Here is a 24539-nt window from a genome sequence, read left to right as displayed (position 1 = left end):
TCATATAGTGTGGGGATAGTTTCTTCAATATGCCTTTTTAGATAAAAGGAAGATCGGAGCTACTAAAATGAGGTTTTAGTTAATTGGCCCCTCTTCCTTATTCTTCAAGCCTCCTTTGATATTAAAGAGGTTGTCCCATTATGACAACTTAGGGAGATAAGTGTCTTATTGCTGGAGGACTGACCACTGGGACTCCCACCGATGGGGCCCGTGATTCCCAATTGAATGGGAGACACACATGCATGTCCGCGGCCCCATAGAACTGCAGTGCATGATAGCTTGGCTATCTCCAGCTGCCCTATAGAACTGAGTGGAGCAGCGACACGCTTACGTGGAGTCCCTGTGGAGAGGGGTTAAGTTGTCTTAATGGGACAACACCTTTAAAAGATGCATGGGGGATGGGATCTTCTGTATTTGATATAAAAGGGTCTTAAAGGGGGTTGTGTTACCTTAAACATTTGTGGCATATCGCTAGGATATGCCACCAATGTCCGATAGGTGCGAGTCGCACCTCTGGGACCCACACTTATCTCTAGAACGGGGGCTCCTAAAGTAATCAAGAGAGCACCACCCATGGGCGGCGGGCTCTCCATTCACTTCTCTCGGAGTGCCAAAAATAGCTGAGAAAACGCACTTGGCTATTTTCGGAAGACCCATAGAAATGAATGGAGAGTGCAGCTCACAAGTATGGCCACCTCTTCATTCTCCTCTGGCTATTTTCAGACATCCCATAGAAATGAATAGAGGGCGACAGCGCATGCGCGGTGCATTCTCATTCACTTTGGGGGCTCCGTTCTAGAGATATGTCCCACCACTGTGACCCGCACCTATCTGACATTGGTGGCGTACCCTAGCGATATGAAATCAATGTCTCAGTTTAGACAACCCCTTTAAGGCTACTTTCACACTAGCGTTGTTTAAATCCGGTGTTCAATTCCGACACCGGAACTGCCCGCCGGATCCGGAAAAACGTGTGAAAACGGATTACTTTTGAATCCTGATCAGGATTTTGATCACAATGAAAAAATGCATTGGAAAAAACAGATCCGCCATTTATGGACTTTAACTTTCAAATTTTTCGGGTTTAACATGCCAAAAGCCGGGTCCGGTTTGACGGAACATACGGCGCCGGATCCGGCGTTAATGCAAGTCAATGGGAAAAAGACCGGATCCGGCGTTCAGTCAAAGTGTTCAGGCTTTTTGGCCGGAGGTAAAAATAAAACATGCTACGGTTTTCTGAAAAGCCTGATCAGTCAACGGATTACTCTCCATTCAGAATGCATAGGGATAAAACTGATCAGTTCTTTTCCGGATTTCAGCCCCTAGGACGGAACTCAGCGCCGGAAAAGAAAAACGCTAGTGTGAAAGTAGCCTAAGAAGAAAAATGTAATGTTTCTACAAGATCGTTTTGAAGCCTAATACCGTGATGAGCTGCGCCAAATAACAAACCCAGCTTTCTGACATCTGACAAGTTCCATCTTATAGACACAAATAGAACGATGACGCATGCTCCGGCATCAGTAGAAATGTACCCTCAGCGTCACGGACTTGCCTGGGCCTGCAGGATTTATAAAGTAGACGGCCTTATAATCCATCCCGTCTACCACGTCTTCTCCTGTTACTAAAGGAACGTGTAAACCGATAATGATGGATTCACTTGAGGCGAATATCACATTTAGAAAAATTTCCCGTCCCCTCAATGTTACCAAGTTCATATATCCGCCAAGTCTAAATATGCATCGTACCGAGGTTGGAGACGATGCTGCTTTCTGTCCTTTACCTTGTATCACTTTATGCCTTGTAGAATCCTGAATTTCAAGGCATAAATTTAGAGCAATGATCCCCCGCGGACATTTAATTTTTATTAGTGATATCAAAGCAACATATGTAGCTCTACCTGCTGTCTGGAGCCGCAGCGCTCTACCTGAATCTGGCGCCGCAGCGCTCTACCTGCTGTCTGGTGCCGCAGCGCTCTACCTGCTGTCTGGTGCCGCAGCGCTCTACCTGCTGTCTGGCGCCGCAGCACTCTACCTGCTGTCTGGCGTTGCAGCGCTCTACCTGCTGTCTGGCGCCGCAGCGCTCTACCTGCTGTCTGGCGCCGCAGCGCTCTACCTGCTGTCTGGCGCCGCAGCGCTCTACCTGCTGTCTGGCGCCGCAGCGCTCTACCTGCTGTCTGGCGCCGCAGCGCTCTACCTGCTGTCTGGCGCCGCAGCGCTCTACCTGCTGTCTGGCGCCGCAGCGCTCTACCTGCTGTCTGGCGCCGCAGCGCTCTACCTGCTGTCTGGCGCCGCAGCGCTCTACCTGCTCTCTGGCGCCGCAGCGCTCTACCTGCTGTCTGGCGCCGCAGCGCTGGCCTGCTCCGATTGCATGCTTCAGATCCAATGTTCAGTGAGGTTTTCAGACAATCCATTCACCCATATGAAAATGTAGCTGTCCCCTTAAAAAGGCATGTATCATCAGAAAATGGCTTATTATTTTAAAGGGTTCTCTCCTTAAAGGGCATCTGTCAGCAGGTTTGTCCCTATGACACTGTCTGACCTGTTACATGTGCACTTGGCAGCTGAAGACGTCTGTGTTGGTCCCATGTTCATATGTGCCTGCACTGCTGAGAAAAATGATGTTTTAATATATGCAAATGAGCTTCTAAGAGCAACGGGGGCGTTGTCATTACACCTAGAGGCTCTGCTCTCTCTGCAACTCCTGCACCCTCTGCACTTTGCTTGACAGGGCCAGACGTGATCATGTTTGCACTTCTAGGTCCTGTCACATAAAGCGCAGAGAGATCTAAGCCTCTAGGAGTAACGGCAACACCCCCATTGCTCCTAAAGGCTCATTTGCATATATTAAAACATCATTTTATATGGGTCAGCACTTCCATGAGATAACTGCATAAAACTAACTGTGGAAACCATTGTGGCAATTACTGCTTTACTGTATGTGTGTTTACATGGCTGGCTGTTTCCAGGTGATTTGTAAAATGGCTGCCTGTCTCTAGGTGATGTCATGTTGTTAATAAATAAAGTTAACTTAAAAAAAATAATAATAATTTACAAACACAACACATACAGGGGAACCGATGTGCTTTGACACGGTCAGACATGATGAGGTGCTGTATATGCTGTATACATACTGTATGTGATGCGTCTCAATAAACTGCTATTCACCTGTTAGATATCTAGAGGTCACATGACTGACGCCATCTTTAGTCCATTTCAGATCTCCTTTGGATGCATTTTACGGACTAAAATGGGCCGTACAGTTTTTATTTCTTTAGTGGGATGCTATTGTGCCGATATATAATAAAGGTCTGTAAGCAAAATGTTAAATCCGTGCATATTAGAAAATTGTACAACTGCCTATTCTCTAAATAGATAAGACTGGAATAGCTCGCTCCTTTTGTTCTTGGCCTCCTCCCCCCTCTTGGCCGAGCCAAGCATGCATGTGTATGAGGGGATTGGGAAGACGACGGCTACGTGTACGGCCAGCCTCACTTGTTTCTCTAGGATTGCGGAAGATTTGACCGCCATCTGTGTGTATTCATGTGCCGACCGTGTGATAAAAGAAGTCTGTTTTTTCTTACGTTGCAGATTCGGATATGTATGTGCAACGAAAATAATGAAATTAAGGAAAATATTGGAGAAAGTAGAAGCCGCGTCCGGTTTTACGTCAGAAGAAAAAGGTCTGTGCTGTACTAATGGTCATTAATGCATGTGGATTGTGACTGGAAGTGTTGTCATAGGAACTTGGGAGTAGTAGTGCTGCCGACTCGAGGCCTGCAACATCCAACATTGCTAAAGCTCTGTTCACACAGCTTCAGTTTGTAAAGTAAACCACAACACCCAGGATCTCGGCAGTGCCTGGCGCGGCATGGTGTCACTGCGTACAGCGCTATTCTGCCTGTCTGCATACAGCTTCAAGGGGCTGTCCAGCCTTTAAAGACTTTTGTAGCGGCCCACCCTCTACTCCAGACCTGTGTAGGCAAGCTGCTCGGTTCCGTCTCCTTTTGTTCCACAGATTTCTGAAATGGATGGGGGTCACATTCGCCACTGCAGCCTGGTGTTCCCCAAGCGACATGCCACTGAGTCACTTGCCACTTGGGAGGGTGGGGGTACACATCACCGCTGCAGTGGCACACGTGACCCCTGGGACAGGAGCGCCAAAGGAGTTGGAACCTAGCGGCGGAGAGCGGGTAAGTAATGCTTCCCTACACAGGTCCAACGGGGAAGGGGACTGCCCAAAAGTGCTTTAAAGCTGGATCAACACTTTAAGACCGTTCCATTTTTTTTTTCGGTCCGCAAACCGCGGATCCGCAAAAAACGGAAGCCGCCGTGTGCCTTTCGCAATTTACGGAAGGGGCGGCCCATTGTAGACAGCCTATTCTTGTCTTCAAAGCGGACAAGAATAGGAGATGCTATATTTTTTTTGCGGGGCCACGCAACGGATGCGGACAGCACACGGCGTGCTGTCCGCATCTTTTGCGGCCCCATTGAAGTGAATGGGTCTGCATCAAAGCCGCAAAAACTGCAGCTCGGATGCAGACCCGAAAAAACGGTCGTATGCATGAGGCCTAAAAAAAAAATGAAAAAAAATATTTAAAAAAATTACTAAATTTAGGTAAGTAATTGCACCTATAGCAATGCTCTGTAATTACCAGCTGTAGTCACCAACCTATAGATCTTATTTGATGGGAGTCCATATTTAAACATTAGGATATGGGTCCTCATTACCCAGTGTACTATATAGATAATCCTTTAGGGCTCATTCAGACGGCCGTATGCGGTCCGCAAAAATGCAGATCCGTTTTTTTGGTGGGCAGTTCAGCATGTCCGCAAAAAAACGGATTGCATTCCGTTTTTTGCTGATCCATAGACTTCAATAGGGCCATTTCCTGATTTTCCCTGACAACTATAGAACATGTGCAATGGAAGAAAAGAGAAATGAATGGGACAACATCTAATAAAAAAAAAAAACGGATCCGCATTTTTGCGTACAGCGTGCGTCCGTCTGAATGAGCCCTAAATCTGACATCCATGGGACCTGACAGAGCACAGTGTAGATCATGTAAAGTTTCTAGACACTTCTATATATGTGAATGGACTCTAGCTTCAGGGCGAGTTGGCTCCACCTGCTGGCGGTCCAGTATAATGACATCTGCTTGCATGCTCCTGCTGATTTGATTTGACCCCGTTATCTGTTGTTTTACAGATCCAGAAGAATTCCTGAATATATTGTTCCATCACATACTAAGAGTCGATCCTCTGTTAAAAATAAGGTGATCCAGTTGTTTTCTTAATTTTGCGCTATTTATGAACACAGAAATAAAACATGATTATATGGAAAAAAGCTGAATCTAAGTAGAATTACAGAAAATATCCTATTGCTATAATTCACCCAGAGTCGAGTGTATTCATTTTGTGAATGCTTGAATTAATGAAAAAGCAGATTTGAGCGGCTCAATAGCCCTCAAACTGTTTTGCAGGATTTATACCTAAAATATTAGGAAATGCAAATGACATTTTAAAAGCGATTGCCCTATCCTATTTCTGGTAATATATTATGAAAATTTGGTTTATGCATTTTTCCATATTTGATAATATTTCTTATACTCCTGTATGATGAGCGCTGATTTGTGGAGTAAGTGTTCATGTAGGAGACACAAGCTGCATAGAGCGACATCTAGTGGCCAAAAGACAGAACTTCTAAACTGCTCTATTTCGTAATATAGCACTTTTTTCCCCCCTCATCTGATCTAAAACGCTAAGGAAATAATTATATTCTGTAAAGGGACAAATAAGATGAATAGTAAAGTTGGCAATTTGCAGTATGCTGCAATATATTTTTTGTATTTTAATTAACATAATAAATCAACTTTTAAAGGCTACCTTTTTAGTATTGCATTGTACTAATTTTGAGCTAAAAAAAACTAATTTTTTTAAAATATTTCTTTATTTAAAATTTCCAGCTGCTTTCTCTGTACAGCCTTGAGCTTCTCTACTCCAGGCTCTGTGTTTGTACTGTTTTGCATCTCAGCTGAAGGCTCCTTATGGCCGATCTCCTGACTTCATAAACGCTCAATTCTTATCTTAGGCCGAGTTCACACTTCAGTTATTTCCATCAGTTATTGTGAAGCCTACTCGGAGATCAGGTATAATGGAAAGATCTGCTCTTGTTCTGTTTTTTTGATCCGAACCTGTTTTTGACTCACAATAAGGGTCCATTCACACGTCCGTGTGTGTGTTTTGCGGATCCGCAAAACACGGACACCGGCAATGTGCGTTTCAAGAATAGGGCATGTTCTATTTTTTTTTCGGGAACGGAAATGCAGACGTGTAAATGAACCCTAACTGATGGAAATAACTGACTTACTGATGTGGCTTAAATTTAAAAAAAAATGTGTCCAAAATTGAATAAAATGAAATCATAAAAACATTGCTCCTGAAGGTGTACATGGCCTTTAAGGCCTCGTTCACACAGCACGTTTTGAGACTCGAATTTTGGAGCGGATTCCACAGCAAAAAATCCTGCGGCGGCCGCGCAGAGTACGGGCCGTGCGGTTGTTTGTGCAGCCAGCGGTTTAAAGCCGCAGCCGTGCCAAGAAAGGATATGTAATTTCTCGACAAGGTGACCGGGTGCATGCTGCTGGAAGCCGCGGCGGGTATTTGTTCACAGATTAGCCCCATTCATTGGCCCGCAGCAGTCAGTGTTTTCTGCCTTGAGATACTAGGTTTCTCCTTTGCGGACAATTTTTTATTTCTTTTTTTGAGTATTTTTTTTTATATTATTTCACATTCCATGACACTAGGGACGTGCAGTTGCTTGATCTCACACTGACAGGTCACCTTTGGCAGGGCACAATAGGCTTCCATAGTTGGCAGACCTGGAGGCCACTGTTAGGCCCTGGACCGCCATGGCACCCCGTGATCCCATGGTGGGGGAATGACATAGGGAACCCCTTTCCACTGTCTTACTGCTTCGATGCTACAAGGTTTAAAGGGGTTGTCCAAGTTATTTTTATGGATGACCTATCCTCAGGGATAGGTCATCAATATCAGATCGGCGGGAGTCCGACAGCCGGGACCCCCGGCCGATCAGCTGGTTGCAGAGGAGGCCGCACACCGTGCCAGCACAGCCTTCTCTTTCGTCGTTTACCTGCTCGCCGTCACAAAAGCCGCGGTCAGCAGGTGTAATTGCACACCGTTCCATTCCAAGTGTATACTTCAGGGTCGTCTCATTGAAGTGAATGGGGCGTCTTCTTGTAATTACACCTGCTGTTGCGACGCTGAGCAGGTAAATAATGAAGAGAAGACTGCGCTGGCACGGCGCACGGCCTCCTCTTCAGCCAGCTGATCCGAGCGACACCGATCTGATATTGATGACCCATCCTGAGGATAATGTGGACAACCCCTTTAACTGCTGTAATTAAAGTCTTCTCCGATCCTTGCAGTTGAGGCAGGAGCCCACCTATGCGTCTCAGCCGTGCTCCTGCCACTGATCTCGTTAGTACTGGGGTAGTGCCCCCAAGATTACCATGAAGGATATGTAATCCTTAGGGTGCAAAGTAACTCCTTGTTCATGACGGATACAACCATCGTAGAGCATTAAGGGGTTAATCGTATGCAGTTCTTTTTAGGATGCTTTCTTCTCAGGTATTTGTATCTGTCGGGCAGTCTCCGACAGTAACCTGAATGGTTTGTCTGGGGGGATAAAAAGCCGAATTGTATAAATGAAGGGCGTGTAAAAGCTTAGTATTCTCGTATGCTAATCTCTCATGTCAATGTTCAGGTCGGCGGGACAGAAAGTGCAAGATTGCTACTTCTATCAGATTTTCATGGAGAAGAATGAGAATGTTGGGGTCCCCACGATACAGCAGCTGCTAGAGTGGTCCTTTATTAACAGCAGCCTGAAGTTTGCAGAGGTAAGACGTTAGTGATTATTACTCTTCTGTTCCAGGATTTATTCTGGCATGGGACTGAATTGACTTGATTCCCAGTCTGGATGTGACTACACTATTCCCTTAAAGGGGTTATCCCCATGACTAATGTAAAAAATGAAGATCGGACATCATATAGTACATGACAATGCCTTACTATAAAAAATCAAGAACCAGCCGTGGACTTCACATGGATCCAGAGATCTCCTCATTCATTGCTCCAATTGCTCTGACAGCTCAGGGGCATGTCCTTTCTGCTGCAGCTCAGACGGTGTCTCCTTTCTGCTGCAGCTCAGACGGTGTCTCCTTTCTGCTGCAGCTCAGGCGGTGTCTCCTTTCTGCTGCAGCTCAGGCGGTGTCTCCTTTCTGCTGCAGCTCAGGCGGTGTCTCCTTTCTGCTGCAGCTCAGGCGGTGTCTCCTTTCTGCTGCAGCTCAGGCGGTGTCTCCTTTCTGCTGCTGCTCAGGCGGTGTCTCCTTTCTGCTGCAGCTCAGGCGCTGTCTCCTTTCTGCTGCAGCTCAGGCGCTGTCTCCTTTCTGCTGCAGCTCAGGCGCTGTCTCCTTTCTGCTGCAGCTCAGGCGCTGTCTCCTTTCTGCTGCAGCTCAGGCGCTGTCTCCTTTCTGCTGCAGCTCAGGCGCTGTCTCCTTTCTGCTGCAGCTCAGGCGCTGTCTCCTTTCTGCTGCAGCTCAGGCGCTGTCTCCTTTCTGCTGCAGCTCAGGCGCTGTCTCCTTTCTGCTGCAGCTCAGGCGCTGTCTCCTTTCTGCTGCAGCTCAGGCGCTGTCTCCTTTCTGCTGCAGCTCAGGCGCTGTCTCCTTTCTGCTGCAGCTCAGGCGCTGTCTCTTTTCTGCTGGAGTTCTCTTTCTATCACAGCTCAGGAGTCCATTTAAGAATGGGACTGAGCATGGGCATCCACGTCAGTGAGGTGGGCAGAGATGTAAGAAAAAGAACAAACCGCAAGTGGCGCCATCCAGATACTTTTCATTTAATAACTCAGTGGCTTTATTCAATTTTTAATTACTTGCAATTACAGAAGTATTCAGATCCAGGAGCTGGTTTATCAACTGTAGGATATTTTCCGTGGGACAACCTCTTTAATGGGTGATTTCGCAGTGCATGACCTGCCCATGTATCATCATTTTGTGTAGCAGCCTGGGGGTTGCAATCATTGCTTTAAAGCCTCCTTCACACACTGCCGTGAATTGCAGTCGCAATTCACGGAAAAAAACAACACACTTGGAGCACGTTGCCTTTTGAAAAAGACCCTAAGGGCTGTTTCACACAAACGCGATCAGTCCATTAAACACGTGCAGTGTGTAGGCTGCATCTCCTGGGCCAATTACAGGTCCTCTGACCCAAACTGACTGCATCATAAAATCAGTTCCTATCTGATCGCAGATGACATCCTGTGAGTACAGTACAATAGAGCCACAATCAGATAGGAAGCATCATAAAATACTATCATGCAGTCAGTTCTAATCTGACGTCAGACATCATCCTGTGAGTACAGTACAATAGAGTTACAATCCGATAGGAAATATCATAAAATACTATCATACAGTCAGTTCTGGTCAGAGGGGCCGTGGTCGGTCCGCGAGATGCAGCCGACAAACGGCACTGCGCTTATCATCCATCGGCGCTCATTCTGGAAATCAAGGTGAGTTTGCATTGAAATGTTTTTGAATAATTTTTTTTATTTTATTAAAAACCAAAAAGACTCTTCGCTCACAAAAATAGACCCTGTTCACATGACGCACCCCTGAATTCTCTTCATCTCCCACAGGCTCCATCGTGCCTGATCGTTCAGATGCCTCGATTTGGAAAGGACTTTAAGATGTACAACAAAATATTCCCTTCCCTGGACCTGAATATTACAGATTTATTGGAAGACAGTAAGTCATAGTTTATGGTCAATCGAAATAGAACGTAACGAGCGTAAATATGAGTTCTCCTACTGTCTTCTCGTTTCCGGACAGCCCCTCGGCAGTGCCGCATCTGTGGAGGACTTGCCATGTACGAATGCAGAGAATGCTACGACGACAGTGATATTTCTGCAGGGAAAATAAAGCAGTTCTGTAAAACCTGCAATACCCAGGTCAGTGCCTTCTGTATACCATACCATGTTTCTTCTGGGGTTGGGGCATCACCATTGGTTGTGGTCGATGCCAAAATTTTCAAAATTCCCTCAATTTATACAAAAAAAAAAATAGGTCTTCTGATCTCCGTAGAATTACAGTAAGCACAACAGGAGTCAGTTATGATGCTAAACCATAGAAAGACCTGAGCAACATATCATCACTTCTGTCAAAACTGTGTGACCTGCTGTGGGCACCTCGCCAGTAAGGCCTAGTTCACACTTCAGTTATTTCCATCGGTGATTGGGAACCAAAACCAGGAGTGGATCCTTCCGATTATACCTTATCTCTGGAGGCTTCACTCCTGGTTTTGGCTCACAATCACTGATGGAAATAACCGACGAAATAACTGATGTGTGAACTGGGCCTTAGTCCTGCCTCACAGGTTGAGAAGCACTGCTCTGGACTGGTGGTAGGTTTTGCTATTTTATGGAGGGTGGTTGTTTTTCATCTGTACACAGATTGTGTCGAAGGGATCCTCTGAGACTGAATGATTTATTGGCCCATCCTTAAGGTACATTTACCCGCACTGACCGATCGGGCAATTATCAGGAAGGAACCTTTCCTGATAACTGCCTGCTCATCAGTGGGGGGAAGAGCCGCATTCACATGCAGTGATCAATCACCTCCGTGGGGATGGCTACTGCCATCTCTCGTCCTCATAGTTTCAGCAGATCGCTGTTCACACCGCACAATCTGCTGCCTAGAAACGATGATTTAGACGTCCACTTGAACAATCATTTCACCCGATGAGCGAGAGCTTGGCTCATTTATCTGGTGGTCTTCGGCACCTTTACACAGGCCAAGGATCATGAACAAGCGTTCGTACTAAGATTTATTGTACGTATGATAATGTAAAGTACTCACAGGGTCCGTATGAAAAAAGGAAAGTACAATAGAGCCACAATCAGATAGGAAGCATCATAAAATTCTATCATGCAGTCAGTTATCTGATCGCAGACGACATCCTGTGAGTACAGTACAATAGAGACACAATCGGATAGTATTTTAGGATATTTCCTATCTGATTGTGGCTCTATTGTACTGTACTCACAGGTTGATGTCTGACATCAGATTAGAACTGACTGCATGATAGGAAGTGTCATAAAATACTATTATGCAGTCAGTTCTAATCTGATGTCAGACATCAACCTGTGAGTACAGTACAATAGAGACACAATCAGATAGGAAATATCCTAAAATACGATCTGATTGTGGCTCTATTGTCCTGTACTCACAGGATGATGTCTGACATCAGATTGGTACTGACTGCATGATAGTATTTTATGATACTTCCTATCATGTAGTCAGTTATCTGATGTCAGACATCATCCTGTGAGTACAGTACAATAGAGACACAATCCGATAGGAAGTATCCTAAAATACTATCATGCAGTCAGTACCAATCTGATGTCAGACATCATCCTGTGAGTACAGGACAATAGAGCCACAATCAGATCGTATTTTAGGATATTTCCTATCTGATTGTGTCTCTATTGTACTGTACTCACAGGTTGATGTCTGACATCAGATTAGAACTGACTGCATAATAGTATTTTATGACACTTCCTATCATGCAGTCAGTTCTAATCTGATGTCAGACATCAACCTGTGAGTACAGTACAATAGAGCCACAATCAGATAGGAAGTATCCTAAAATACTATCATGCAATCAGTTCTAATCAGATGTCAGACATCATCCTGTGAGTACAGTACATTGCACCCGATGAGCGAGAGCTTGGCTCATTTATCTGGTGATCTTGGGCACCTTTACACGGGCCAAGGATCATGAACAAGCGTTCGTAGTAAGATTTATTGCCGATAACCCGTCATAAGGATAGGTTATCAATATCACCATGGTCCCTATGACTCCCAGCACCTATGCCGATGAGCTGTTTGCAGAAGCTCTGGGTGTTGGAAACGGGCACGTGAACCTCACAGCGGCCTCCACGATGTAGTGGCTGGTGCTGGTCACTGCAGTATTCACCTGAACGGGAGCAGCACTGCAGTAACTACTTCTCTCCACTACACAATGGAGCTGACTCCACATAAACAGCTGATCTGCGTTGGTGTTAGGGGTCGGACCAATACTTAGGCTAGGCCATTAATATCGAAATCCTGGACAACCCCTTTAAGAATTTCTTTACCGGTATGATTATCATCTAAGTGTACAAAGCTGAGGGATGGCGTTGCATGCGGCGCTAAAATGGAGTCTTGGCACTATTTCCACATCGTACTGTATGTCTGATAGTTTGGACATTGCACAAATTAGTTTAGCTCCAGTTTTAAATAAGGAAGCCCTAAGTCAGTGATGGCTAACCTCCGGCACTCCAGCTGTGGTGAAACTACGACTCCCAGCATGCTCCATTCATTTCTATGGAGTTCTGAGAACAGCCAAGCAAGTGTGCATCCTGGGAGTTGTAGTTTTACTACAGCCGGAGTGCCGGAGGTTAGCCATCACAGCCCTATGTGATCTGCAAAATGATGAGGAAAACATCCTGAGGCCTCGTCCACATTTCCTTGTCAGTGACACTTCCATGAGAAGTGCTTCATCTGTCAAGATGTCCATGAAGGATCCGTGGTCCGTATTTACCATCCGTGTGTCGTCCATAATTCATATTGCTCAGCTTAAACTATTTCCAAAGAATCTCCGATTTAGTCTTCAGTGAAAAACGGACACGCCACTGATGCCATCTGTGTTGTGTCAGTGATGGACCTGTAGACTTCAATGGGCATGTTTGTTCCGCATCACGGATCAAAGTAGTGCACGTCTCCGCGATTTTTATTTTATTTTTGTACTGACCCACGGTCAGTAAAAAAAAGACTGAAATGTGAACAGACGCATGTAAATCAATGGGTACATGTGCTGTCCATGGAAAATGGGGACGGCAGACATCAGTGAAAAACGGAAATGTGGACGAGGCCTAAGGTGAAATTCTGCACTGAGCATCAAAGCTCAGCACAGTCCTGGTCGTGAAAGCGTTGTCCGTGTTTTCAGTTCGTATATCATGTTCTTTCCTTTCCTCTCTAAAGGTTCACCTGCACCCAAAAAGACAGCATCACAAGTTCAACCCTGTGTCCTTGCCCAAAGAGCTGCCGGACTGGGACTGGAGACACGGCTGCATACCGTACCAGAAAATGGACTTGTTTGCGGTTTTATGCATTGAGACCAGTCATTATGTGGCTTTTGTGAAGTACGGCCGGGATGACTCAGCGTGGGTATTTTTTGACAGCATGGCAGATCGTGATGGTACGTATTCAAAAGGTCTGATATTTCCATTCTGAGATCATTTCTTTAAAGGGCATCTGTCAGCAGATTTGTCCCTATGACACTGGCTGACCTGTTACATGTGCGCTTGGCAGCTGAAGACGTCTGTGTTGGTCCCATGTTCATATGTGACCGCATTGCTGAGAAAAAGGCAGTTTTAACATATGCAAATGAGCCTCTAGGAGCAATGGGGGCGTTACCATTACACCTAGAGGCTCTGCTCTCTCTGCAACTGCCACGTCCCTCTGCACTTTGATTGACAGGACCAGGCAGTGTAAATGTCATCACACCTGGCCCTGTCAATCAAAGTGGAGAGGGAGCAGCAGTTGCAGAGAGAGCAGAGCCTCTAGGTGTAACGGCAACGCCCCAGTTTGCATATAATAAAACATTTTTCTCAGTAATGCGGGCACATATGAACATGGGACCAACACAGATGCCTTCAGCTGCCAAGTGCACATGTAACAGGTCAGCCAGTGTCATAGGGACAGATCTGCTGATAGATGCCCTTTAAAAAATAACTGCTACATGGACAGAGCCCAGTTTCAGCATGACGGGCAATATTAGAAGATGCCAAATCTGGATTATTCCTATCTCTGCAGACAAGCTTTATCAGTCACACTACACTAGGTTCCAATCCGACCAAGGACACCGCATGGAGTTTGTATGTTCTCCCCATGTTTGCTTGGGTTTCCTCCCACACTCCAGAGACATTCTAAAAAGGAAGTTAGATTGTGAGCTCCATTGGGGACAGCAAGTGACGATAATGCCTGTAAAGTGCTGCAGAATTTGTCAGCGCTATATAAGTGAGTAACATAGTGGTAATAAAGAGTGTGGAGGAGCGGGAAGTGTAATGCTAGAAACGGGGACTGTGACCGGCCTGCAGCTCCACTGTGTCCATAGCACAGCACACAATGTCATGTCAGTAAGGAGGAGGTTTACAGGAAACAAGTTTGCTGTAAAAGGTCCTGCCCAAGAGCATTGTCAAGTTTTTATTTTTCACTGGAGGCAACATTTACTGTTCATAGTTTTTAGTAGATTTAAAGAGGACCACTCACCGGTCCTGACGTTACAGTATGAGTACCTGGCAGTGTAGGGCATATTGAGGAGATGTGATTTTGCTTATTTTTTTCCCGATGGGCTGCTCTGTTCTCCCGCCCTGTACGCTAATCCACACCATCGGTACAGGGAGGAGGAGACAGCCATGTTTCTCAGGGGGCGTCTCCTTCTCCCTGGCTGTGAGCTGGCCAATCACAGAGGAGCACGTCACAGCCAGGGAGAAGGTGAGCTTTTTTTTCCCCTCCCACTCTCCGCTGTGATTGGCCAGTTCAACAGCCAGGGAGAAGGAGACGCCCCCTGAGAAACATGGCCGTCTCCTCCTCCCTCTACCGATGGTATGGATTTTGGGGCACAGCAGGGGAACTGAGCAGCCCATCGGAAAAAAAATAAGCAATATCACATCTCAATATGCCCTACATTGCCAAGTACTTATATTGTAACATCAGGACTGGTGAAAGGTCCTCTTAAAATTTTTAAAAAAAATTATTTTGCTGTAAACCTTTATATTTTGGACTGAGCAGCTTTGTATTTTCGTCTTGTCTTTTTAATTGCAGGTGGGCAGAATGGATTTAACATTCCACAAGTCACTCCTTGCCCAGAAGTTGGGGAATATCTAAAAATGTCCTTGGAAGAACTTCATGCCTTAGATTCTCGAAACATTCAGGGTTGTGCCCGGCGGCTCCTGTGCGATGCGTACATGTGCATGTACCAGAGCCCCACCATGAGCTTGTACAAATGAATTACTGTGTCTTACGACATGGAGAGCACTATGAAGGCAGCCTTTGACCTGTAGCAGTCGGTGGAACAGCCATGTTGGAGATCCACAAGGATTCTTATAAATTGCAAAGCAGCTGGTGAAGAGTTTTTCATACACTACAATCTGTTAACCTATTTGCTGTCAGCAACCGTTTAAAAGGGGTTTTTCAGGATTTTGTTATTGATGGCCTATGCTCAGGATAGGCAGTCAGTATCATATTGGCGTGGGTCTGACACCCGTCATCCCTGTATTTGTACCTTCGGCACTGGACTATGCAGCAATGTCTATGTAGTGGTTGGAGCTGGTAACTGCAGCACTGCTCCCGTTATAGGATATGGGAACAGTGCTGCTGTTACCAGATTTGTCCATTACACAAGTTCTGGAGCTACTGCAGAACACCTGATCGGTGGAGGTGCTGGAAGTAGGAAACCAGCTGATCCGATATGGATGACCTCTTCTGGGGATAGGCTCAAAATCCTGGAATACCCTGTTAACTTCATTTACAACTACTTTGCACTTCAAGTGTTCTTTTTGTTTTTTAAGTTCCACTGGAATGTATGTTACAGTGTAAGTTAAAACTGCTAAAGCTTTAAAGGGGTTGTCCCAACTCGGCCTTCCATGACTGACATGGGAATTAACCAAAGTAAGTGCCCGCCAGGGGTGGACAGACTCCGAGACGGCTGAGCCGCTGGTGTGCTGTTGTCTCCGTAACTTCTGTAGCAGTGAATGGAAGCTCCCATTCACCGCTATGCGAGTTAGAGACCGAGAAGTGCCGCCAGCTCGCCAGTATTTGTAACTCCACCTCCCCTGGCCGGTGCTTATTGTGGTTAATTCCCGCCTAAGCCATGAAAGGCCGAGTTGGGACAACCCCTTTAAATTATAATCTAATTTTATGTGTTATTTTATTTTTGTTACTCTGTTTGAGAAAGTATTAAATAGCACAAATGAAGACATTTTAGTGTTTGTATCATTATTCCTGGGGGCTGCAGAGCCTCAATGGCATCGGCCTTTATTGTGCTTTCAGACAATCTTTTCTTATATACCTTATATATCTTATGCCTTATTCACACTGTGAGCCAAAACCAGGTGCGGGTCTATACACAGAACAGGTGCAGATCTTTCCTGTATACCTTATCTCTGTGTAGGCTCCACTCCTGGTTTTGACTCCCAATCACTGATGTGTGAATAAGGCCTCATGCACACGACCGTTGTTCTGGTCTTTATCCGAACCGGAGTTTTTGCGGCTCGGGTGTGGACCCATTCACTTCAACGGGGACGCAAAAGATGCCGACAGCACTCCGTGGGCTGTCCGCATCCGTTGCTCCATTCCGTGGCCACGCAAAAAATATAACGTCCTATTCTTGTCCGTTTTGCGGACAAGAATAGGCATTTCTACAATGGGCCACCTGGTCTGTTCCGCAAATTGCGGAAGGCACACGGGCGGCTTCCGTGTTTTGCGTATCCGCAAATTGCGGACCGCAAAAAACGGAACGGTCGTGTGCATGAGGCCTAAGACATTTGGGCTCATGCACGCAGCAGTTGCCCGACCTTGCCCGTATTGCCGTTGCTGGTCTGCAATATTCGGGCACAGGTCGTGCGCGCACCATATCACGGATACGGACCCAATCACTTGAGTGCGGAACGGAGGCACGGTTTGCGTACCGCAAAAAATGGCACAGTCGTGTGCATGAGGCCTAAGATGCACAGTTTTATTCCAGAATGCACCACAATTCTGGTGTAAAATTCTGTCTCGGAGTAAGCCACCCAATAATTGGTATAAAGGTGTCCCCCTGCACCACATCCATCCTCCAGCCGGAGCCCCTGTGATAACTCTGCTGCAGGTCTACACAGCCGGTCTAAGCTCACACCATCTACACCATTAGTAAATTTGGGCCTAACGTTTTCATCATGCCGTTTTTTTCCCTATAGAGAAGGTGTTGTCAAAGTGGCCCCCAAAAAACGTCAAGAGCTCCAGCATGCTGAGTTTTTGAAAAAATTAAAGCCAGAAAGAAAAAAAAAGCCACCTAATTAAAGGGGTATTTTGGTTATATCAAGTTATCCCCTATCCTACCGCTGGGACACCCACCAACCACGAGAATGGGGGTCCCAAACCCCGTAGAGCCTTCCTGAACTGAAGGGAGATGGTGGTCGGAAATGCACAAGATCGCTCTAATCATTTCTATGGGCGTTCCAGCCACATTTTCGACCACCCGCCCCGTAGTTTCAGGGGGGCTCCTGGACCCCTGTTCTAGTGATTGGTGGGGGCCCTACCAATATAGTAGTTATCCCCTATCCTATGGAAAAAAAGAGCAGGTCTTTCTGGTGGCAGGGACGGCGGGAGTGCCCGTAGTCCAGCACTTTATCCTATGGTGTGCAAGCATAGACTTTCCGCTGGATTTCCGGGTCGTCGTAACCATGGAAACCAGCGGTGTATAATATGATGGAAAAAGGAATCCGACCAGCAAAGGGGGCAATATGGACAATGACAATACATTAGTAAGTGCCTTGTATTAACTTTCTCTACATGATCAGTGCAATTTGCTGAAGTGAGAGGACCCCTTTAAGACTGTTTATCTAGGTCAGTCACTTACCTTTCCCAGATTTCTAAGGAACTGGAGATCATCATGGTCAGTAAATGTGTTGTTTTTTTTTTTTTTAAAGGGGTTGTCTAGAACTAGAAACAGAATAGCTAATGTATTCCAAAAACAGCACCACACAGGTCCATGGGTTGTGTCTGGTATTGCAGCTCAGCTCCATTGAACTGTAATACCATAGACAAACCATAGACAGGGGTGGCGCTGTTTTGGAAGAAAGCAGCCATTTTTTTCTACTCTTGGACCACTCCTTTAAGTTGATAGGCTGGCGCCTGGTTTAAAGCTTTCACCTGCTGAGAAAACATTGAATATATTATGTAACAGTCCACATTATAAAGCTGTAAGATTTCCTAATTGCTCAATGAAAGCTTTTGTTGACACGTGTCAAGCTACTTTCACACTAGCGTTTTTTGCGGATCCGTCATGGATCTGCAAAAACGCTCCCGTTACAATAATACAACCGCATGCATCCGGTTGTATTATGTCTTCTATAGCCATGAAGGATCCGTGATGAACACCATTGAAAGTCAATGGGGGACGGATTTGTTTTCTATTGTGTCAGAGAAAACGGATCCGTCCCCATTGACTTACATTGTGTGCCAGGACAATCATCGCGGACAGAAAAACGCTGCTTGCTCAATCAAACCCCACATTACAGAGGTATTCTCCCCAGTTCGATCTGCACAATATGGATACACCATTATCTGCTGGGATGCTGCGCGCATGAATGATTTATTCTTCAACTCTGACTGCTATGTGAGTAGACTGCCATCTTGTGGCAAGAGCATGAAACTTCCACATATATCCCTATGGCTACGCCAGTTATTGTATAACCACTTGTGTTTTTATAAGGAGCTCTAATGAATGTGGCAGATAAGGGTCCATTCACACGTCCGTTTTTTGTTTCCTGATCTGTTCCGTTTTTTCAGGAACAGATCTGGACCAGATCTGGACCCATTCATTTTCAATGGGTCCTGGAAAAAATCAGACATTGAGCTGTCCGTTTTTTTCTAGGACCCATTGAAAATAAATGGGTCCAGATCTGGTCCAGATCTGTTCCTGAAAAAACGGAACAGATCAGGAAAGAAAAAACGGACGTGTAAATAGACCCTTAATCTGTTCATACACATCTCATTGTCGTTATATTTTTTTAAGGTTTTTTTTTAAATTGAAATTTTCAAGTGTACAGAAAAAGAATTAAAACAATTGTCCAGGACAATCAGTAGATCAAAGATCCAAGCTAATCAGTAGAGATGAGCCCAAAAAAATTAGATTTGGCTGCTTCGACGAAAAGTACCCTCTTCCTACAGCTGGGTGAGATACAGTACTTAAAAGGGTTTTCTGAGACTTTATAACTGACGACCTATCTTCTAGATAGGTCATCAGTATCTGATCGGTGGGGGTCCGACACCCGAGACTCCCACTGATCAGCTGTTTGAGTAGCGCAGCGGTCTTCTCCCTGCTTACTAAGCACAGCGCCGTACATTGTATAGTGGCTGTGCTTGGTATTGCAGCTCAGCCTCATTTCAATGGGACTGAGCTGCACCTAGGCCATACAGTCCCCGCAAGATCATAGCATGGGAATATCCACCTCTGTCAATACTAGGCAGCAAAAATAGTTTTTAAATTGTATTTTTCCTGAAGCTGCTCTATCTGTATAGATCATCACTAGAGATGAGCCAGTTTCATATTTTGAAATTCGTTCACGCTTCGTTTTGTGGTAAAAGCAGAATTGCGTTATGGATTCCGTTACCACGGAATCCATGCCTTTAGAGGCATTCCGTTATTCATTCCGTCATAATAGAAGTCTATGGGCTGCAAAACGGATCCGTTCCGTTATGCAGGGGAGTCCAGGAGGGCACCTGTGGCTGCCAGCCAGGTGCATAAATACCCGATGGTCCTAGCATTAATTATGTACCTGGCTGGCGGCACCAAGGAGTGCTCAGGGGGTCCCTTGGGCATTGTCCCACTGGCAAATTTCCCTGTAGGGTCTATGGCCAGTCCACGCCTGAATCAGGCGAAATATCAGTTGTGAGGATACAGCCAATGTTCAGGGTTAGACCTCATGAACACGACTGTATGTATTTTGCAAAAAATACGGATGACGTCCGTGTGCATTCAGTGTTTTGCGAAACGGAACAGCTGGCCCCTAAGTGAACAGTCCTATCCTTGTCCGTAATGCGGATAATAATAGGACATGTTCTATTTTTTTGTGGAACGGACATACGGAAATGCACACGGAGTACCTTTTTGTTTTGTTTTTTCGTTTTTTGCGGACCCATTGAAATGAATGGTTCCACATACGGTCCGCAAAAAAAAAAATGGAACGGACACGGAAAGAAAATACGTTTGTGCGCATGAGGCCTTAATTAAATGCTCAGTGCAAACAGTTAAAGGACAAAAGCACAAAGTCTGAACAATATTGAACTGCAGGCCCCACACATTGCTATCATTGAGACTGTGTTCACACCTGTACTGTATTTCTCACTGATCTGTTCAGTCACAGGAGTAGAGTAAGGTCTCTTTCACGCGGACGTTGCGGGAAAAGGTGCTGGTGCGTTGCAGGAACATGCACGATTTTTCCGCGCGAGTGCAAAACATTGTAATGCGTTTTGCACGCGCGTGAGGAAAATCGGCACGTTTGGTGCACAAACCCGATCTTCTTCACAGAAGTTCGGGTTTGGGTTAGGTGCTGGGTAGATTGTATTATTTTCCCTTATAACATGGTTATAAGGGAAAATAATAGCATTCTGAATACAGAATGCATAGTACAATAGCGCTGGAGGGGTTAAAAAAAAATACAAAATAATTAAACTCAACTTAATCCACTTGCTCGCGCAGCCGGCATCTCTTCTGTCTTCTTTTTTGCTGTGTGCAGGAAAAGGACCTGTGGTGACGTCACTCCGGTCATCACATGGTCCGTCACCATGGTGAAAGATCATGTAATGAACGCAGTGACGTCATCAAAGGTCCTATTGCTCACAGATGAAGACAGAAGAGATGCCGGCTGCGCGAACAAGTGGATTAAGGTGAGTTGGATTTTTTTTTTTTAACCCCTCCAGCGCTATTGTACTATGCATTCTGTATTCAGAATGCTATTATTTTCGCTTATAACCATGTTATAAGGGGAAATAATAATGATCGGGTCTCCATCCCAATCGTCTCCTAGCCACCGTGCGTGAAAATCGCACCGCATCCGCACTTGCTTGCGGATGGTTGCGATTTTCACGCAACCCCATTCACTTCTATGGGGCCTGCGTTACGTTAAAAAACGCACAAAGAGGAGCATGCTGCGATTTTCACACAACGCACAAGTGATGCGTGAAAATCACCGCTCGTGTGCACAGCCCCATAGAAATGAATGGGTCAGGGTTCAGTGCGGGTGCAATGCGTTCACCTCACGCATCGCATCCGCGCGGAATACTCGCCCGTGTGAAAGGGGCCTAACAACAATAAGGATGGTGCAGAATCCGTCATATAATAGACTACAACGGTACTCAACAGACCTCATTGATTTTATTGGGTTTCCACCATGCTGTCCGCCATACTACCCGACAAAATGCTGGTCTATTTTGTCCTGTATTTCTGGCAGTCTGCTAATGGAGGCTCATAATGAAGTCTAAGGCCTCTTTCACACGGGCGTGACTGATTAGGTCCAGGTGCGTTCAGGGTGCGTTCAGTGAAACTCGCACCATTTTGCAAGCAAGTTCAGTTTTGTCTGCAATTGCGTCCAGTTGTTCAGTTTTGATGCCTTTTTCACGCGCGTGATAAAAAAACGGAAGGTTTACAAACAACATCTCCTAGCAACCATCAGTGAAAAATGCATTGCATCCGCACTTGCTTCCGCATGCAATGCGTTTTTCGCGCAACGCAGAACTGACGCTCAAGTTCACAGACCCATTAAAAATGAATGGGTCAGGATTCAGTGCGGGTGCTGTGCGTTCACGTCACGCATTGCACCCGTGCGGAAAACTCGCTCGCGTGAAAGGGGCCTAGAGGTCCTTTTACATGGACTTCGGGGGACAGTGCTTCTCCCACTGAACTCAATGGGAGCAGTGCTGTAGTAGTGAGCTCCCTCCACCAGCAGACTGGGAATTTAAAGTGGCCATGGAAAAAACGTAAAACTTTGCAGTGGGGCCCAAATTGACAGAAGGTAGTATCAACACAAGTAGACGGGCCAAATGCCACAGTGCATCACAAAATACCTCCCCAAAAGCTGCCCCTCTGTGGTGGCCACAGTACCAGCTGCCACATTCTGTCCTCCTCTTCCAGTTGCCTTAGGGTGGCAGTACAGTTGAATTCAGGAGTCAGAACATTACTTACCATGGCTGGTGGCCGTGAGGAGGGCTTAGGCAGCATCGGCCCATCAGGAAGTTTCCCTGTAGGGTCTGTAGCCTGTCCGCCCCTGCCCTCCACTACAATGTTGACAATGCTGTCTACCAGTGACGGAGCTACACTGAATAGCTGATCGGCAGGGTGTTGGACCTACGTGCTCCGCTAATGATGGCCTTGTAACCTGCTAAGCCTTCTAACGTCCCCAAAAAATAAAATGGCGTTCACAAAACGATCCAAACATGAAGTAGACATATGCGGAATGTAAAGTACCAACTATTTTTGGAGTTATTACTATCTATTATAAAAGTAGAGAAATTGAAATTTGGAAATTTGCTATTTTTTCTAAATGTTTGGTGAATCTGCTATTTATTTATTTTTATTAAATTTTTTGACTCCATTTTACCACTATCATGAAGTACAATGTGTGACGATAAAACAATCTCAGAATGGCCTGGATAAGTAAAAGCGTTTTAAAGTTATTACCACATAAAGTGACACTGGTCAGATTTGCAAAAAATGGCCTGGTCCTCAAGGTGAAAAATGTCAGGGTCCTTAAGGCGTTAATACAGATTTGTTGCATTTTTACTTTTTGGACAAACTTGTTTTGGTCACATTTAGCTTTCATTCTTTATTTCACGTAAATTGCACCTTTGTGTCTCAATTCCCCCCCCCTCACCACCACCTTAATAATTGCATCCAGCAGATTCATAAGTTTTGGAAGAATTCAGCTGGAACCATTCGAGCTGGAATTTCTCGACGAAAACACAAGGCTCAATGTGTCTCCGTTCCTTAGCTTGCAGAGAGATTTGTTCTTTGGCAGCCTAAGCGATAAGCAGGCATGGATGCATTCTTGCCAATTCATCGGCTTCCCATACCGGCGTTTAATCTGCCACTAAGTAGGCTATGACATCTTCCATTAGTACAGATGCAGACACTTGTTAGGCTTCAATGCTCGCCAAGCAGCGCGCCGGGATCTTCCAACCAGCGAATGAAGAATAACTCTTTTGAAGGAGATAATGCGGTGATAAATAGGACTACACTGGATTCCCCCGCTCGCACCCCTCCGACTGACACGTTACCCACGAAGCCTGGTCTTTGTGTTGCTTTATGTCGGTTTCATATTCGGGTGCGTCACATTGTAACCAGCACAAATGAGCCTGTAATGGCCCATCTGCTTTGATTTTATTTAGTGATCCCTCAAGGGCTGGGAACTGGAGTGAGAATAACAATACTTCAACCCATCTGCTTTTGTGGTAGGAGATGGAGTATGAATTATGACATATTCCGAGTGGTTGGCATATGCTGTGACATAAAGCTACAGGGAAGTGTTGTCTGCCAGCTGTTGAGTAACTAATACTTTTTAGCCTGTCATTAACTTCAGCACGATAGCCTACGGGAAAGTACAAAGAAAAAAAAACACATTTTTTTTTTGTAGCTGTAGCGAAGGCTGCAAGTGACTGACTTGGATCAGAGACAAACCAGGCGGAGGCTGATTTGTGCCCAGCCATGTAGTGTAAGGATTTGCACATACAGTCGTGGCCAAAAGTTTTGAGAATGACACAAATATTAGTTTTCACAAAGTTTGCTGCTAAACTGCTTTTAGATCTTTGTTTCAGTTGTTTCTGTGATGTAGTGAAATATAATTACACGCACTTCATACGTTTCAAAGGCTTTTATCGACAATTACATGACATTTATGCAAAGAGTCAGTATTTGCAGTGTTGGCCCTTCTTTTTCAGGACCTCTGCAATCCGACTGGGCATGCTCTCAATCAACTTCTGGGCCAATTCCTGACTGATAGCAACCCATTCTTTCATAATCACTTCTTGGAGTTTGTCAGAATAAGTGGGTTTTTGTTTGTCCACCCGCCTCTTGAGGATTGACCACAAGTTCTCAATGGGATTAAGATCTGGGGAGTTTCCAGGCCATGGACCCAAAATGTCAACGTTTTGGTCCCCGAGCCACTTAGTTATCACTTTTGCCTTATGGCACGGTGCTCCATCGTGCTGGAAAATGCATTGATCTTCACCAAACTGTTGTTGGATTGTTGGAAGAAGTTGCTGTTGGAGGGTGTTTTGGTACCATTTTTTATTCATGGCTGTGTTTTTGGGCAAAATTGTGAGTGAGCCCACTCCCTTGGATGAGAAGCACCCCTACACATGAATGGTCTCAGGATGCTTTACTGTTGGCATGACACAGGACTGATGGTAGCGCTCACCTTTTCTTCTCCGGACAAGCCTTTTTCCAGATGCCCCAAACAATCGGAAAGAGGCTTCATCGGAGAATATGACTTTGCCCCAGTCCTCAGCAGTCCATTCACCATACTTTCTGCAGAAGATCAATCTGTCCCTGATGTTTTTTTATGGAGAGAAGTGGCTTCTTTGCTGCCCTTCTTGACACCAGGCCATCTTCCAAAAGTCTTCGCCTCACTGTGCGTGCAGATGCGCTCACACCTGCCTGCTGCTATTC

The 24539-nt window shown here is 45.6% G+C and overlaps 1 protein-coding gene across 6 annotated transcripts in view; it reads left to right on the top strand.

Annotated features, from left to right (window-relative positions):
• CYLD (CYLD lysine 63 deubiquitinase) overlaps positions 1 to 15860 on the top strand; it is a 58847-nt gene extending 42987 nt beyond the window's left edge. For all 6 annotated transcript variants that reach the window (XM_040409316.1, XM_040409317.1, XM_040409318.1 and 3 more), the window contains 7 exons: positions 3588 to 3679; positions 5206 to 5272; positions 7783 to 7915; positions 9709 to 9817; positions 9902 to 10020; positions 13094 to 13310; positions 14939 to 15860. In XM_040409316.1, coding sequence (XP_040265250.1) covers positions 3588 to 3679; positions 5206 to 5272; positions 7783 to 7915; positions 9709 to 9817; positions 9902 to 10020; positions 13094 to 13310; positions 14939 to 15123 — 922 coding nt within the window. In that variant the 3' untranslated portion in view covers positions 15124 to 15860. The remainder of the gene's footprint in view (positions 1 to 3587; positions 3680 to 5205; positions 5273 to 7782; positions 7916 to 9708; positions 9818 to 9901; positions 10021 to 13093; positions 13311 to 14938) is intronic.
• Positions 15861 to 24539: the final 8679 nt, after the last annotated feature.

The sequence above is a fragment of the Bufo bufo genome, chromosome 10 (genome assembly GCF_905171765.1).
Source record: "Bufo bufo chromosome 10, aBufBuf1.1, whole genome shotgun sequence".
Lineage (NCBI taxonomy): Eukaryota > Metazoa > Chordata > Amphibia > Anura > Bufonidae > Bufo > Bufo bufo.
The sequence above is the reverse complement of the archived record's forward strand: the minus strand, read 5'-3'. Positions and strand labels throughout refer to the sequence as shown.